The sequence below is a fragment of the Schistocerca piceifrons genome, chromosome 6 (assembly GCF_021461385.2).
Source record: "Schistocerca piceifrons isolate TAMUIC-IGC-003096 chromosome 6, iqSchPice1.1, whole genome shotgun sequence".
In the NCBI taxonomy this organism is placed as follows: domain Eukaryota; kingdom Metazoa; phylum Arthropoda; class Insecta; order Orthoptera; family Acrididae; genus Schistocerca; species Schistocerca piceifrons.
The window spans coordinates 135429896-135448773 of record NC_060143.1 but is presented as its reverse complement, the minus strand read 5'-3'; the positions used below and the strand labels follow the sequence as shown (position 1 = coordinate 135448773).

General features: G+C 38.9%; 1 protein-coding gene across 2 annotated transcripts in view; it reads right to left on the bottom strand.

Moving 5' to 3' along the window:
• Positions 1 to 2708: 2708 nt before the first annotated feature.
• Positions 2709 to 18878, bottom strand: part of LOC124802885 — a 226553-nt gene continuing 210383 nt past the window's right edge. For both annotated transcript variants that reach the window (XM_047263933.1, XM_047263934.1), the window contains exon 9: positions 2709 to 3016. In XM_047263933.1, coding sequence (XP_047119889.1) covers positions 2994 to 3016 — 23 coding nt within the window. In that variant the 3' untranslated portion in view covers positions 2709 to 2993. The remainder of the gene's footprint in view (positions 3017 to 18878) is intronic.

The window sequence follows — 18878 nt, the reverse complement described above, 5'->3', positions numbered from 1 at the left end:
CAACTGTTTTACTTACTGACCTCTTGGCATGCTGCTGGCGCAGTTGGCAACAAAATCAAGATGAAGGGTCCCGACTTACGTTGGACTGTAGTTATACTTTCTGATATGTTCCACACCCACGAGAATCATCTCATTTTTTGGGTCTATGGAACAAGAACTGAATCTAATCTAATCTAGTCTAAAAGACTTCCAATATTAACCATATTTTCCAAGGTGACTATAAGTTGGAAAAATATAGGTAACATTTTTTTCATGATATACAACAAATGAGCTCCAGGATATACAAATCAACCCCCTTGCAACTGAAGCAAACAAGCAAACCTTCTACAGTCACTTTTGCACTGCTGATGAAATTGATGAAACTGCAAGGTGTAACACAAATAACAATGCACTTCAGCAATCATAACTGCATTTTATCACATCTTTTTAGTTGTCATCTTCATTATTTCTGCAACATGCTCCATTTTTTTTATGAGTGTTAGGACAAAACAAGAAAATTCAAAAGGATCTGGTGAAGCTGAAGCAATTAAAAGATCAAACCTCACTTTCTATGCTATCTGTGGTATTGGCTGCTGGACAATATGTCACTCAAAAATGAGAAGCTACACTCCGCACACCTGGCTGAAAATGACTTACAAGTTTGTGGTGGCGCTCCATTGGTAATGCCGGAATCCTGTACGGTATTTGGCCACCCTTAGCCTTGATGACAGCTTCCACTCTCGCAGGCATTCATTCTATCAGGTGCTGGAAGGTTTCTTGGGGAATTGCAGCCCATTCTTCATGGAATGCTGCACTGAGGGGAGGTATCGATGTGAGTCAGTGAGGCCTGGCATGAAGTTGACATTCCAAAACATCCCAGAGGTGTTCTATAGGATTCAGGTCAGGACTCTGTGCAGGCCAGTCCATTGCAGGGATGTTATTGTCATGTAAGCACTCCACTACAGGCCGTGCATTTTGAACTGGAGCTCGATCGTGTTGAAAGACGCAATCACCATCCCTGAATTCTCTTCGACAGTGGGAAGCAAGAAGGTGCTTAAAACATCAATGTAGGCCTGTGCTGTGATAGTGCCATGCAAAACAATGTGTGTAAGCCCCCTTCATGAAACACATGATCACACCATAACACCACCACCTCCGAACTTTACTACTGGCGCTACTCACGCTGACAGATGACGTTCACCGGGCATTCACCATACCGTGACCCTGCCATTGGATCACACATTGTGTACCGTGATTCGTCACTCCACACAATGTTTTTCCACTGTTCAATCGTCCAATGTTTCCTCTCCTTACACCAAGTGAGGCATTGTTCGACATTTAACGCCGTGATGTGTGGCTTATGAGCAGCCAAGGTTTCTCACCTCCCACCTAACTGTCATAGTATTTGCAGTGGATCCTGATGCAGTTTGGAATTCCTGTGTGATGACTAGGTCAATGTGTACACTTTTGTGGTGTATGAGTCCCTTCATGTTTCCACTTCTCTATCACATTTGAAACAGTGGACCTAGGGATGTTTAGGAATGTGGAAATCTTGCGTACAGAAGTATAACACAAGTGACACCCAATCACTTGACAATGTTCGAAGTCCGTTGAGTTCCGCGGAGTGCCCCATTCTGCTCTCTCACGATATCTAATGACCACTGGGGTCGCTGATATGGAGTACCTGGCAGTAGGTGGCAGTACAATGCACCTAAAATGAAAAATGTATGTTTTTGGGGGTGTCCGGATACTTTTGATCACATAGTGTATGATATCTTAATAATGGCAACAATTTTGTAGAAGTGGCAGGTATGTTCATGCATATTGCATCAGTTTGATGTAGCATAATAACCCTACCACCGAATGGAGGCATTCAGTTTATCAAGGAATCCATTTCACATATCGTTCCTGGAAAAATTCTTAAAAATAAACATTTATGTTGCATTGGAGGGTACCTTCTGAATGACAATGATGACCATCCAATGAATCTTAAATCAAACTGCACAAAAAATTCATTTTACCAAAATGAGGTCACTTTGACCTGCAGAGGAGACTGGTGACCTTTATAACAGATTAAACTGTAGAAATCAGTGTCGTCATCACACACCAGTTTATTAAAATTCGTGACCAGTCTCAGCTTTGCAGTCATCATTAGGCTCAAAGATTACAGCAATGACATGTAGGTCTACACATGTCTACATGTCAGTGCTATGCTCACTGGATCTAATAAAGGTTAAAAATCTGAAACTGATTATGAACTTCATTAAACTAATATGTGACCAAGACATTGATTTCTACAGTTAAATGAATTTTCCTTACTTAGCTATGCTCTAAGTGAGTTTCTAAATGGTTATTTATACTTCAAACAAATCAAGTCTTCAGCTCCTAATTACAAGTGGCTCCTTTAAAATCCATACATGCAGGTTTTTTTTTTTCTTTTCTCCAGGAAACTATTTGAAATATTGATTTATTCCTGAGTACAGCAGAAGGCTTCAAACTTCACAGTTACTGCCATATCACCTGAATTATTTCAGACAATCTCACTTTGAAAAACAAATTGTATTTCATGAGTATTCTAGTGTAAAATGTTAATTACAGTCAGAGCCTACCTTTGCGAAACTGCACACGGTTTTCTTCATTTAATTAAATAATTACATCAGTGTAATAATGAAAACAAATTAGATAAGACAAAAAATATTTAATTTTACATATTATCAAATAATCCACAACATGAAGAAGAAAATGCTCTGTAGCAATAAGAAGATAGTCACATAAAAACCCCAATTTCTTGTCGTTGCTAAGCTGAGCACTTCCTGAAGGTACATGATTTTTTTTTTTCTCAAAGGTCAACAGAGCTTCTGTAACAAGGTTATAAAAATCTAAGCATTTAAAGTATTTATTCTATGAATAACAAAAAGGAACATGTGTGCTCTATTATTATTTCATCATGATCTCCTCCTCCTCCTCCTCCTCCTCCTCCTCCTCCTCCTGCATCTGCTGCTTCTTCTTCTTCTTCATGAAAAGCTCAGGCTTTCAACTGCAGTAGAAGAGGGAAAATTAAATAACATGCAATAAATCTTCAACTTGTGACAGTTTAGTACAAATTAAATATGAATATTATTAAAAGAACTGAAGCAACAAAATTAATAATATCAGTAACAATTTGTTTATTATTCTTCACACAGGATGGTGTAAAACATTACACAACAGAAATTTTTCTTGAACTGTGAATTTACTGCTTTATTTTAATCATAAGTTATGACAAAAATATAAATTGCGAACAGATCATACACAGAAACTTAGTGGAAGGTGGGTAGATGACGGCAGAAAATATGATGCTGGAACATTGCACATTACTGATGAGCATAAAGCATGCTAACTGAAGAAGAAGCCTTCATTCAACAATGGATGTCAAATGGTAGACAATTTGTGAATGTAGAGGGTGAACAACATAACTAGGATACTCCAAAGACTTTGTGTGAGGTTCTACATATCAAAATAAAATTTCCAGAAAATGGTGTTACACATAAGAGCAGCTTGCTGAAATCATCTCACTCCTTTGTCTTTCTTCAAGGCTCCTTACTGCTGGGTCATACTCCCATGAAATTACTAGTTACAAATAATGGACATGATGGTGTGCTTCAGCTATGTACTGAAAAAAATGGAGAGTTTGTGTCATAGTAATATATGTCACTGTTCTCCCATTTTGAAGAACTGGAGCTTTTAGTGCAATTGTTAAAACAATTCACAACATTTTATTTTTTGCTAAATAAAATGGGCTTATTTTAACAAATAAAATGTTATGGATTATTTTAACAAGTGCACTAAACACTTCAGTTTTTGACCACTGTTATTTTTGGACGGATTTTCGGACGTACGTAATACAAGACAAACAGTTGGAGAATATAACAATACTGAGTAGACAAATACCTACATAAACATTTGAAACATTTTTAAAGCAGTACAAATTATTTACTGTCAGGTTAAATAGTCAACATGACTTCCACAAATAATGATGCTCATCTGTATGAGTATGTAGAGTAAAAAGAACAGATTGAGGTATTTCTGCCTATTACGGGAACAGGCCCCCCCAAGAACCATGGACCTTGCCATTGATGGGGAGGCTTGTGTGCCTCAGCAATACAGATAGCCGTACTGTAGGTGCAACCACAATGGAGGGGTATCTGTTGAGATAGGAAGATAGTGGAACAGGAGGGGAAAATTGCTGCCCTTCAGGCTGAGCTAGATCAGGCTAGGGAAGATCTGGACAGGTTAAGGAGGGAGAAGGGCAAAGAGAGGTGGGAAGTGGCAACAGGTAGCAGAAGGAACAGGCCTAGAACTAAGTCTGACAGTTTTGTGGTGAATGTCAAAAATAAGTTTGACCTGTTGCTTCAGTTAGAAACTGGTGAGCCTCAAGCAGAGGTAGGTGTAGACAGGACAGAACAAACTTTCAATAGGAAATTGAAAAAGAATGTAAGAAAGTCATCGAAAAGGAAGAAAGTTTTGTTGTTAGGCAGTTCTCATGCCAGAGGTGTAGGCCAACTTCTGCAGGAGGAATTAGGACCAGAATACCAGGTCACAAATTTTTTCAAACTAAGTGCTAGTCTGGATCAGGTGACAGAGGATTTAGGTTCACTCTGTAAAGGATTTACCAGGGAAGATACCGTGGTTAATGTGGGAGGGCCAGGGAACAGCATCGACAGAGATCCTGGGTACAGTATAGGGTGTGACCTGGTAAAGATTGCGTCGGCATCGAGACACACCAATGTTGAATTTGTATCTGTCCTGAGACGCCATGACCGGCCTCATTTGGACTCTTCTGTTGGGAGAGTTAATTTGGAGTTGGAACGGCTGCTTGGGTCGGGTGCGGGGGCTCATATTGGTGTGGTTCCCGTTGATTATCTCAGTAGGTGGGACTATACCAGGCACGGCGTACATCTCAACAGGAAAGGGAAGGGGAAACTGGCTGGGGTAATAGCAGGAAATTTAAGGGGTGGAGGCACTGCCATGAATGGTAAAATACCAGTGGTTACAGGTGTTGGAGCAGCACCTTTTTTAGGATAGGTAAGACAGAAAGATGTCAAGTTCTACGAGAGGTCAGGATTGAAACAAATCTTCAGTTTAGGAAAGAAATTAAACAGCACAATTCTAGCACATTGGATTACCAATCACAGCTACCAATTATAAATTTTCACCAATCACCAGAACTTTTATCTCCACCAAGTTGTATCTCAGTCCTAGGTAATTGCATTGATGAATCAAAGTCACCCAACCCAGTTGACATAATCTGCCTCTCTGAACACCATGTGACCACTGGTATAGGAACTAGGCCTAAGCACAATGAGAAACTCAGACAGGAGAGTACTGCAAATGTTAGAATAAGGAAAGGTTCTCATAAAAGTATAATTAAAAATAATGTAAGTATATTTCATCAAAATATTGGGAGTTTAAAGAATAAAGTAGATGAGCTTCTGGTTTGTTTAGAAGATTTAGAAGCTGAGAATGAAATAGATATACTATGCCTGTCTGAGCATCACATTGTTACTGATATGGATAAGGTAAATGTAAGTGGTTATAAGCTCTCTGCACATGTAATGAGAGAAAATATGGAGAAAGGAGGAGTTGCCATATATGTCAAAAGTTATCATTGTGCAAAAAGTATAGAAACAAAAAAGTTTTGTGTAGATAAACATATAGAAGCATGTGCCTGTGAGCTTAAATTAAATAAAGGCACATTTATAATTGTAACTGTATATAGGTCCCCATCAGGAAATTTTCATCTATTTCTGAAAAATTTGGACTCCTTGTTGTACTATCTGTCAGACAGGGGGAAGCAAATTATTATTTGTGGGGACTTCAATGTAGATTCTCAGAAAGAGGGTAATAGGAAAAATGACCTTGAAGTATTACTCGGTTCTTTCAATTTGACACCCGTTATTGATTTTCCTACTCGGGTGGTAAAGGATAGCAGCTCACTGATAGATAACTTCTTTATAGACCAAGATAAGTTTAACCAGATAAATGCTCAGCCTGTTGAGAATGGTCTTTCTGATCATGGTGCACAGCTAGTTACAATATATGACATAGCTCCATTCAGCAACACTAAACAGTCCTCCAAAGTAGTACGTTCAGTCAACGATTTAACAATTGCAAATTTCAGGGAAAGCCTACAGCAGTTAGACTGGGATGAGGTGTACCGTGAACCTGATGCCAATTTAAAATATAATTTATTTCATGACATTTTTGTAAATGCATTTGAAAACTGCTTCCCCAAGAAAATAGTTAAATATACTCGTAAGAAACCTTGTAACAAACCATGGCTTACTAAGGGTATAAAAATATCTTGTAACCGGAAAAGGGAAATGTATCTGACAGCAAGAAAGAGTAGTGACCCAGAAACTATCAAAAATTATAAAAACTACTGTGTTATACTAAGAAAAGTTATTAAAAAATCCAGGAGTATGTGTATCATGTCAGAAATCAGCAACTCTGATAATAAAATTAAAACAATTTGGAATATTATTAAAAGAGAAACAGGTCAACCAAGAGCAGAGGAAGACAGTATTACCATCAAATTGAATGAAAGCTTTACGAACAAAAAGTCAGAAGTTGAAAATATTTTTAATAATCATTTTCTAAATGTTGTGGATATAGTAGGATCCAGGTGTTCATTAGAAGATGCTAGGCTGTTAATGGAAGAGGCCATACCTATGCAATTTGATACAATTGAAATCTCACCCACTTCTCCCTCTGAAATTAGGAAAATAATAAACTTGCTTAAAAGCAAAAACTCACATGGAATTGATGGCATTTCCAGCAAAATACTAAAAGCTTGTTCTCAACAGGTAAGTAAGATTCTCAGCCACCTGTATAATAGCTCTCTGGAACAGGGCATTTTCCCTGATAGACTGAAATATGCTATTGTTATACCTTTTCATAAAAAGGGGGATAGATCTGATGTCAACAATTACCGTCCAATCTCCCTTCTAACAGCTTTATCCAAAATTTTTGAGAAAGTAATGTATTCAAGAGTAGCCTCACATATCTGTAAAAATGAAGTATTAACAAAATGTCAGTTTGGTTTCCAGAAAGGTTTTTCAACAGAAAATGCCATATATGCTTTCACCAGTCAAATTTTGAATGATCTGAATAACCGAACACCACCCATTGGGATTTTTTGTGATCTCTCAAAGCCTTTTGATTGTGTAAATCATGAAATTCTGCTAGACAAGCTCAAGTATTGTGGCATGAGTGGGACAGTGCACAAATGGTTTAATTTGTACCTAACTGGAAGAGTGCAGAAAGTTGAAATAAGTAGTTCTCGTAACATGCAAAGATCAGCACATTCCTCAAACTGGGGAAGAAGGGTCAGTCTTGGGTCCTTTGTTGTTCTTATTATATATTAATGACTTGCCATTCTATATTCATGAAGAGGCAAAGTTAGTTCTCTTTGCTGATGATACGAGTATAGTAATCACACCTGAGAAACAAGAATTAACTGATGAAATTGTCAATAGTGTCTTTCAGAAAATTACTAAGTGGTTCCTTGTAAACGGACTCTCACTGAATTTTGATAAGACACAGTACATACAGTTCCGTACAGTGAATGGTATGACGCCATTAATAAATATAGACCTTAATCAGAAGCATATAGCTAAGGTAGAATATTCCAAATTTTTAGGTATGTCCATTGATGAGAGATTAAATTGGAAGAAACACATTGATGATCTGCTGAAACGTTTGAGTTCAGCTACTTATACAATAAGGGTCATTGCAAATTTTGGTGATAAACATCTTAGTAAATTAGCTTACTACGCCTATTTTCACTCATTGCTTTCATATGGCATCATATTTTGGGGTAATTCATCACTGAGGAATAAAGTATTTATTGCACAAAAGCGTGTAATCAGAATAAGAGCTGGAGTCCACCCAAGATCATCCTGCAGACATTTATTTAAGGATCTAGGGATATTCACAGTAGCTTCTCAGTATATATACTCTCTTATGAAATTTGTTATTAACAACCAAACCCAATTCAAAAGTAATAGCAGTGTGCATAACTACAATACTAGGAGAAAGGACGATCTTCACTATTCAAGATTAAATCTAACTTTGGCACAGAAAGGGGTGAATTATACTGGCACTAAAGTCTTTGGTCACTTACCAAATAGTATCAAAAGTCTGACAGATAACCAACAAGTATTTAAGAAGAAATTAAAAGAATTTCTGAATGACAACTCCTTCTACTCCATAGAGGAATTTTTAGATATAAATTAAGAAAAAAAAAGAAAAAAAAAACAAAACAAAAATATTACAAAAAAATAAAGAAAAAAAACACAAAAAAATAAAGTTGTTATATTAACTTAAGTATGTTGTTAAATTAACCTAATTATGTCATGTATTGGAAAATTCGACTCGTTCCACATCATTACGAAATATCGTATTCATGATCCATGGAACTAGTATTAATCTAGTCTAATCTAATCTAAGGCCAGACAAATGTGTGGTTCCTGAAGAGCGGCAGCAGCCTTTTCAGTAGTTGCAGGGGCAACAGTCTGGCTGATTGACTGATCTGGCCTGGTAACACTAACCAAAACGGCCTTGCTGTGCTGGTACTGTGAACGGCTGAAGGCAAGGGGAAACTACAGCCTTAATTTTTCCCGAGGGCATGCAGCTTTACTGTATGGTTAACTGATGATGGCGTCCTCTTGGGTAAAATATTCTGGAGGTAAAATAGTCCCCCATTCGGATCTCCGGGCGGGGACTACTCAGGAGGACGTCATTATCAGGAGAAAGAAAACTGGCGTTCTACGGATTGGAGAGTGGAATGTCAGATCCCTTAATCGAGCAGGTAGGTTAGAAAATTTAAAAAGGGAAATGGACAGGTTAAAGTTAGATATAGTAGGAATTAGTGAAGTTCGCTGGCAGGAGGAACAAGACTTTTGGTCAGGCGAATACAGGGTTATAAATACAAAATCAAATAGGGGTAATGCAGGAGTCTGTTTAACAATGAATAAAAAAATAGGAGTGTGGGTAAGCTACTACAAACAGCTTAGTGAACGCATTATTGTGGCCAAGATAGACACGAAGCCCACGCCTACTATAGTAGTACAAGTTTATATGCCAACTAGCTCTGCAGATGATGAAGAAATTGAAGAAATGTATGATGAAATAAAAGAAATTATTCAGATAGTGAAGGGAGACGAAAATTTAATAGTCATGGGTGACTGGAATTCGGTAGTAAGAAAAGGGAGAGAAGAAAACGTAGTAGGTGAATATGGATTGGGGCTAAGAAATGAAAGAGGAAGCCACCTGATAGAATTTTGCACAGAGCACAACCTAATCATAGCTAACACTTGGTTCAAGAATCATAAAAGAAGGTTGTATACATGGAAGAAGCCTGGAGATACTGACAAGTTTCAGATAGATTATGTAATGGTAAGACAGAGATTTAGGAACCAGGTCTTAAATTGTAAGACATTTCCAGGGGCAGATGTGGACTCTGACCACAATCTATTGGTTATGAACTGTAGATTAAAACTGAAGAAATTGCAAAAAGGTGGGAATTTAAGGAGATGGGACCTGGATAAACTGACTAAACCAGAGGTTGTACTGAGTTTCAGGGAGAGCATAAGGGAACAATTGACAGGAATGGGGGAAAGAAATACAGTAAACAAGAATGGGTAGCTTTGAGAGATGAAGTAGCGAAGGCAGCGGAGGATCTAGTAGGTAAAAAGATGAGGGCTAGTAGAAACCCTTGGGTAACAGAAGAAATATTTAATTTAATTCATGAAAGGAGAAAATATAAAAATGCAGTAAATGAAGCAGGCAAAAAGTAATACAAACGTCTCAAAAATGAGATCAACAGGAAGTGCAAAATGGCTAAGCAGGGATGGCTAGAGGACAAATGTAAGGATGTAGAGGCTTATCTCACTAGGGGTAAGACAGATACTGCCTACAGGAAAATTAAAGAGACCTTTGGAGAAAAGAGAACCACTTGTATGAATATCAAGAGCTCAGATGGAAACCCAGTTCTATGCAAAGAAGGGAAAGCAGAAAGGTGGAAGGAGTATATAGATGGTCTATACAAGGGCAGTGTACTTGAGGACAATGTTATGGAAATGGAAGAGGATGTAGATGAAGATGAAATGGGAGATACAATACTGTGTGAAGAGTTTGACAGAGCACTGAAAGACCTGAGTCGAAACAAGGCCCCGGGAGTAGACAACATTCCATTAGAACTACTGACAGCCCTTGGGAGAGCCAGTCCTGAAAAAACTCTACCATCTGGTGAGCAAGATGTATGTGACAGGCGAAATACCCTCAGACTTCAAGAAGAATATAATAATTCCAATCCCAAAAAAAAAGCAGGTGCTGACAGATGTGAAAATTACCAAACAATCAGTTTAATAAGTCACGGATGCAAAATACTAACGCGAATTCTTTACAGACGAATGGAAAAACTGGTAGAAGCTGGCCTCGGGGAAGATCAGTTTGGATTCCGAAGAAATATTGGAACACGTGAGGCAATACTGACCCCACAACTTATCTTAGAAGCTAGATTAAGGAAAGGGAAACCTATGTTTCTAGCATTTGTAGACTTAGAGAAAGCTTTTGACAATGTTGACTAGAATACTCTCTTTCAAATTCTGAAGTTGGCAGGGGTAAAACACAGGGAGCGAAAGGCTATTTACAATTTGTACAGAAACCAGATGGCAGTTATAAGAGTCGAGGGGCATGAAAGGGAAGCAGTGGTTGGGAAGGGAGTGAGACAGGGTTGTAGCCTCTCCTCAATGTTATTCAATCTGTATATTGAGCAAGCAGTGAAGGAAACAGAAGAAAAATTCGGAGTAGGTATTAAAGTCCATGGAGAGGAAATAAAAACTTTGAGGTTTGCCGATGTCATTGTAATTCTGTCAGAGACAGCAAAGGACTTGGAAGAGCAGTTGAATGGAATGGACAGTGTCATGAAAGGAGGGTATAAGATGAACATCAACAAAAGCAAAACGAGGATAATGGAATGTAGTCGAATTAAGTTGGGTGATGCTGAGGGAATTAGATTAGGAAATGAGACACTTGAAGAGGTATAGAATAGGATTGGGGAGAAGAGAAGTTTGTGGCACAACTTGACTAGAAGAAGGGATCGGTTGGTAGGACATGTTCTGAGGCATCAAGGGATCACCAGTTTAGCATTGGAGGGCAGCGTGGAGGGTAAAAATCATAGAGGGATACCAAGAGATGAATATACTAAGCAGATTCAGAAGGGTGTAGGTTGCAGTAGGTACTGGGAGATGAAGCAGCTTGCACAGGATAGAGTAGCATGGAGAGCAGTATCAAACCAGTCTCAGGACTGAAGACCACAACAACAACAATGGCCAAAGGTTCTGCATTGCATCTCTAAATGTGGTCTGGGGTCTTGGGCCAAGTTCTCCATTTAATAATAATAATAATAACAATAATAATAATGAAACTGGAAGAAGATTAAGAGGTCCATAAGTTATCAACCACTCTGTTTGCTTCTAATTCAGTATCTGCATTGATGCTGAAGTAAATTGTGCAAGCAGCCATGCTGAAAGTACATACTATGATGTTTAATTATGGTTAAATTGTCAAGAACTGCTGGCAAAATGCCTGAAGATATTGGTGTAAAAATAAAACATAGACCAATGATGAAGTCACCTGTGATTCCACATCATTCATTTACAGTCTGTCGTTGCTGAAATTAAATGTACAAGTTCAGTAAGGATTCTTTACCATCCAGTAAAACATTATACATAAATTTACACTCTGTTTCATCTGTAAACAATGCCGTGTTCACAAGAAAGATCAGTTGTCTCACAGACTCAACATAAATATACAAAACAAGGGCAACTGCTGGAAATTATCTCCATGTAACTGCTGATTAAGATTGATATGGAAAGGAATGAAATGAGATGAGATGTAATGCTGGTGCAATATTCAAAGCACATCTGATCAACTGATTCCTGCTCCAGTTGCAATATTTAATGAATTGAAAATAAATAAATAAAATAAAAACCCTTTCAGTGTGTTGCATGACAGATTATTCCCATCGTAACAGATAATAGGGTTTCCTCCTGTTCCATTAATGAATGAAGTGCAGGAAGAATTTGCTTAAACACATCTGTGCATGCTGTAATTAGTCTAATCTTGTCCTTGCTATCCCAATGGGAATGATAGGTAGAGGGTTTTAATATATTTCTAGATTCTCCACTTGAAGTTGATTCTTGAAACTTACTACATAAGCTTTCATGGGGCAGTTTATGTCTATCTTCCGATCTTTTAGCATCTCCGTAATGCTCTCATATGGGTCAGAGAAACCTGAGACCATTTGTGCTGCCCTTATTTGTATACATTCAATATATCCTGCTAGTCTAATTTATACTGATCCCACACACTTCAGCAATATTCTAGGATGTTTTGAATGAGTGTTTTGTAAGCTGAACTGATTGCATTTCCATAGAATTCTGCCAATGAACCAAAGTCTGCCACCTGCCTTACCTACAACTGAGCCCATGTAATCTTTCCAATGTTCTGTTGCATATCCCTACAAGCTGTTACAACCAAAGTATTTTTATGAGTTGACTGATTCCAACTGTGACTCATTGATACTGTAGCCATAAGATACTATGTCTTATCATTTAGTAAAGTGTAAAATTTTACATTTCTGTACATTTAAGATGAGATGCCAGTATTTATACCACTTGGAAATCCTATCAAGGTATGACTGAATATTTGTGCAGCTATTTTCCAACATTATTTCATTACAGATAACAGAACAGCTTCATCTGGAAAAAACATGAGTTTACTACTAACACTGTCTGCAAGGTCATTAATACACAACATGAACAACAAGGGTCCCAACATTCTTCACAGGACACACTCAAAATTTCTTCTACACCTTTCAATGACTCTCCATTCGAGATAACATGCTGTGTCTTCCCTGTCACAAAATCCTCAGTCCAATCACAAACTTCATTGTATACCCTATACAAGTGTATTTTCGATGATAAGTTGGGTGTGGTACCAAGTCAAATGCTTTTTGGAAGTCAAGAAGTGCTGCATCTACCTGACTGCCCTGATCCATGGCTTTCAATAAGTCATGTAAGAAAAGTGTGAGCTGGGTTTTATAAAACTGATGTATTTGGAATCCATGCTGGTTGGCACACAGAAGGTTATTCTGTTAGAGATACCTCATTACGTTTGAGCTCAGAATATGTTACAAGAGTCTAAAACAAATGGATGTCAGAGATATATTGGATAATAGTATTGTGGATCATTCCTGCCTCTCTTTTATACAGGTACGACTTTCTTCCAACTACTGGCCATAGCTTTTTCCTGAAGATTTTTATGGTATAATATATTAAGAAAGAGGTTTACTCAACTGTAAATTCAGGGTAGAGTGTGATAGGGATTCAGTGGGTCCTGGAGCTTTGTTTATATCTAACAATTTCAAATGTTTGTCAATGCCAATGACACTAATATTTATTTCACTCATCTTTGAAGAGGTATGAGAATTAAATTGGGCCAATACTTTTGCATTTATACAGTCCTGTGTTGCACATTAGTGTCTGCCCACTTAACTTAGCTGCCACTAACAGCCTTTACATGTGGTCAAAATGTATTTGGGTTTTCTAAAGGATACTTTGATGACAATCTGCTGTGATAGTTATCAAAGGCTTCATGCATTGCTCTCTTGACAGCCAAAGTTTTATAATTCTACATTTTTCACCCTTTAGTCCTGTGCTTTGTTTTACATAAATTATGCAGTAGTTGCTGTTTCTTTACAGTGACTGTATACCATTATACCATTCCTCCCGCCCCCCTCCCCCCCCCCCCCCCCCCCCCCCCCCCCCCCCAAAAAAAAAAAAGAAAATCATGAACTGTTCTGTTTAAACTTGAGCCATAGTTCTCATACATGCTACTGATGTCCTCATTGAGATATGAAACTACTGCCTCTTTATCTGCTTTGTTAAACAAAGTCTTTTTTGCAAGCAGATCAAATACCATGTCAAGTCACACTAATGTGATCAACTTTCAAAAGCCAGAATAACCATCTTTTGCGGTGCAGACTGCGGCAAGACATGTACAAAGAGAAGCAGTGAGATTCTGAAAGGTACTGACAGTGACGTGCAATCATGCTGACTCCAGTGCCATGGCCAGCTGCACTAAGGTTCTAGGTTTAAGATCCACAATGTGAATAGCCTGATTGAGGTGGTCCACAGATTCTCAACTGGGTTTAGATTGGGGAGTTTGGTGGCCAGGGGAATATGGTAAACTCATCCTGCTGCTCTTCAAACCACACACCTACACTGTGAGCTATGTGCTGCTGGTAGATACCACCATGCCATGGAAAAACAAACTGAAGGTACGAGTGGATATGGTAACTAAGAACAGATCCATCTGCCCAGCTCCATCTGTTTATGCTCCATCAGACAGATGGAGTTCAGTATTTCTATCAGCTCCATCTGTTTATGCTACATATGTCTGATGGAGCATAAAATGCGATGCATCTGAAAAGGCCACCTGTCGACACTCACTGGACATCCACATGTGGTATTGGCTTGCAAATTCCACACATTGTCACCGATTAACAGCAGTCACCACGGATCACAGAACAAGGTGCTTGCTGCAGAGACCTGTACGAAGCAATGTTCAATGAACGGTCATTGAGGATACACTGTTTCATCTGGGTGGTCACTTGTTCAACAGTTGGACACCTATTTGCCTGAACACATCATTCACTCCAGACAACTATGGTCCATGGTTCACCCAGTTGCCTCGGTGCTGGTTTTTGATAGTGCCATTTTGCCATCCACAGTATGCTTTAATATCAGTGGCATACAAACAGTTCAACTCAGCCTTGGCCCAAAACCTAATGGTCCTGTACTTTTGAATGTCAGATAAATTGCTCCTTTTCTGCAATACAAAAATGACTGTTCTGTTTTCCACATCTCCCATGACACACTTTATACACTCTCCATTGCTAGTGTTGCCATCTGTGAGTGGTTATTGCAAGTTGACATCAGACATAGATGGCTGTCACATTAATGTGGCTGGATCGTGTATATTTCCATTGTGAGAATTGTTCCAAACTATATGTTCTAGATAGTTTTCAAAGCATGCATTTAGTATGTTTCACAGAATGGCTTGTCATGCCCAGCACTAGTAATTATCTCAACTGACTGCGAGGTGATTAAAATCTGCTCCAATGGTTATGGTATGTTTGGGGAACTTACTTACTAGCATACTGAGATTATCTCTGAAGCACCCTGTTATACCTTGTTGGAGGTCTGGTTGTTGACAGAAGGATCCAACTATACGTTTATGCATTCCCCTGATACCAAGTCTTGGCCAAATAATCTTGCATGCTGCTTCAGTTTCTATGTCCAGGACTATGTTTCATGGGTACTGCAACAAATACACCACCGCCATTTCCCATTACCCTAGCCTTTCGATGTATGCTTAGATTTTCCCCAAAAATCTCACTATTATCAATTTATGGTTTTAACCAGGTTTTTGTATGTACTATTACGTGAGCTCCACTGTATTTTTAGGAACAGTTCCAAGTCTGGCACTTCATTGTGAATCCTTTGGCAGTCAGCAACTAGGATTTTAATACTCTCATATATGAGGGCATTTCTTTGGATCTTACACTCATACTTCTGGGTCCTCTACAGCTGCTATTGTATGGACTGGTTAGAGAATCACCTAATTAAAAAACAAAAAAGAAAACACACACACACACACACACACACACACACACACACACACAGTCAGCTACCTGGGTAGCAGCTTCTGATATGTTGTGCATACCTGACCATTTAGAGCGACCTTGCTGTTCTCATTTCTGTGGTGCAAGTGTAGGAGGTCACTGCATAGCTTGTTACAGAATCTTCAAAGTCTCTAGTTCCAGTCTTTCACTCAACTCAGAATCAGGGGACAGTAATCAGTTCTGGGGATGATGCTGCAGATTTTGAGCTTTTTTTCAATACTCCATGAGTAAGGCTAGTCTTCTCGACCTCCTCTGACTGACACTGGAATGATTCAAGTATGTTCCTTCCAATCCCATAGTGCCATTTCCGTACAGGGTGCCATTATTTGCCAAATGTTTGAACTACTGAGGAGATTCCATTAACAGAAGAGGATAGTACCTGAGGACCGTCAGTATCTCTGTTATGTGAATGTCAGTATCCCTCCCAACATGCCCATTTATAGCAGCTTCCAAACACAGTAATTTGGGCGATTTTCAGCTCTTCCAAACATCAACTAACTGATCATGTACCCAGAAACAGAATATACTGTGGGGCTGCATTGTTGCTGGTGCAATATTTTACAGAACAGTTAACTAAGCTTGCTGATTCTCTGTTAATTTATGGGTCTGATATGCTACAAATATTAGCATTTTAATTTAAGAACCAAAACAATTATTAGCCAAAAATACACTTCTGTTATGACAAGAGAAAAACCTGGGATAAAATTTACTCATTCCCTGAAACATTTTTGAGTTCATGGTCAGTAACAAAAAGTCTCTTTCTTACAGCTTCACCAGCTGTGGATACCACATCTGCAGTGTAAAGCAGAAGTTATTGAAATATACCAATAGCCTTACCAAACACTTATTGACAGACAATATCCTATCCAGCTCATCCATAGACACATCTCCCGTGCCATCTCCTCCTATTACTTCAGTAAACCTGTTAATCTGCCGTCAACCACACTCTTCTGATCACCCAGTATCAACCTGGCCTTGAAAAGCTCAACCCCATCCTTCACTAAGGCTTCAGTCACCTTTCATTGTGCCCTGAGATGAGGTATTTGCTACCCAAAATCCTACCCACATTACCCAAAGTTGTGTTTCATAACCAGATGTCTACTCGCATGAAAAACCTCCACCAAACTATGGCAAAACACAAACTTAACCAACCAGTTGCCAAACATGCTGTGCACTACACAAATAACTTCATCAGCTGCTTCACTACGGAAGCCTTTTAGAGACTCCCTTCCAGCACAAGCTTCTCTGAACTACACTGGCGGGAATTTTCTGTACAGTTTATGCTGTGCTTTTGCAGTCTCCCTGGCCTACCCTACTGCAACCTGATTCACACTGACTCCCCTTATCTTTTCCCTTCTCTCTTCTGTCCACACCACTCCTCCTGTGTCCAGATGTGTACTGCCTTCTTTCACCAATCTCCCCCCATACAGGCATTTCCTACATTCCTCTCCCTCTCATTCCTTTCCCCTCTCCCACACTTTTCCATTCCCCTCTCCTTCTCTCTTCCCCCCCTATTTCTCTCTTCATCTCCACTTTCCTCTCCTTTCTTCCCCCACACCTTTCCACACACTATCTCTCACATGCTCTCTCTTCTAAACTCCTTTCATCTTACTGTGCAACTGCTATATAATCTGTCAAAAGACCTGCCTCACACTATCCTGCTACCCCTTTCTCGCTTTGTGCGTCCTTCCCTAGCCCATTCTGAATTCGTCTGCCCAGGCAACTGACAATCAATGGTCAATGTCACCACAGCAATCGGTGTCTGTGTGATCATACATGTGAATGTGGGTACTTTTGCTTGACAAAGAACAAGACATTGAAACCTAGTTAAATACCATTTTCTGCTGTGTGCTTCTATATGCATCACATGCCAATCGGCTATAGGAACACTACAGTTGATAACAGAAGGTAAAAGAAGAAAAGAGTGAAGAACAATATCTTAGTTAGATAAAATAAAGCAGTGGACCAAATTACCACGCGCAGATTAACTACTACTTACTGTGGTTCACAGAATAAAGATGCATTGTATGATCACCAGCAGTCATTCAAGGATAGACAGATGATGATGATGATGAAGAAGAAGAAGAAGAAGAAGAAGAGGAATTGACTGCATTTCGGCCTTTTCCTAAACATTAGTGTAATTTTATGTTTCATCAATCAGTTGAAGTACTCCCTGTGTTACACAAGATTTCTTTGCAGTTACCATCTTTTTATCAATATTTACTATAAAGCATGTCATTACCCATTTTAGAAATGTCCAATCCTCTTCAACTGAACTGTCTACTGTGGAATTCATTGCACAGTATCAGAAGCCTTATAGAACTTCATACATGCCTCATCATTCTTCAGCACTTCTGTATACCCACTCTGTTCTACACTGACTCTTCTGGATGATTCTCTTACACTTAAGACTACTCTTCATCAGTACTAAATTGTAATTTTAGTCTGTCTCTGCCCTAGGTGCATTTTACTATCCAATATCTGATTTCTGAATCTCTGTCTGACCATGACATAATCCAGCATAAATCTTCCTGTATCTCCACACCTTTTCCAAGTGTACCTTCCTCTCTTGTGATTTTTGAACTGAGTATTCACTGTTACTAGCTGGAATTTGTTGCATAACTCAAATTAATCTCTCTCTTCTCTCATTACTACTACCGGTCCCTTATTCTCCCATAACTCTGTCTTCTATTCCTTCCTCTATTACAGCATTCCAGTCACCAAGGATTATTAGATTTTCATGTTCTTTTTACATGATGAATTACTTTAAAAAAAATGTTCAAATGTGTGTGAAATCTTACGGGACTTAACTGCTAAGGTCATCAGTCCCTAAGCTTACACACTACTTAACCTAAATTATCCTAAGGACAAACACACACACCCATGCCCGAAGGAGGACTCGAACTTCCGCCGAGACTAGCCGCACAATTACTTCATATGCCACTGTCTTTTGTAGCAAAGGTACACATGAGAAGGTGGTAGTTTCTGTACCCTATAATGAAGGAAGATTAGGGTTTAACGGGCCATCAATGGCAAGTCCATTAAGAAACAGAGCACACGCCAGGAGTGAGAGAAGGATGGACAATGGAATCAATCATGTCCTATT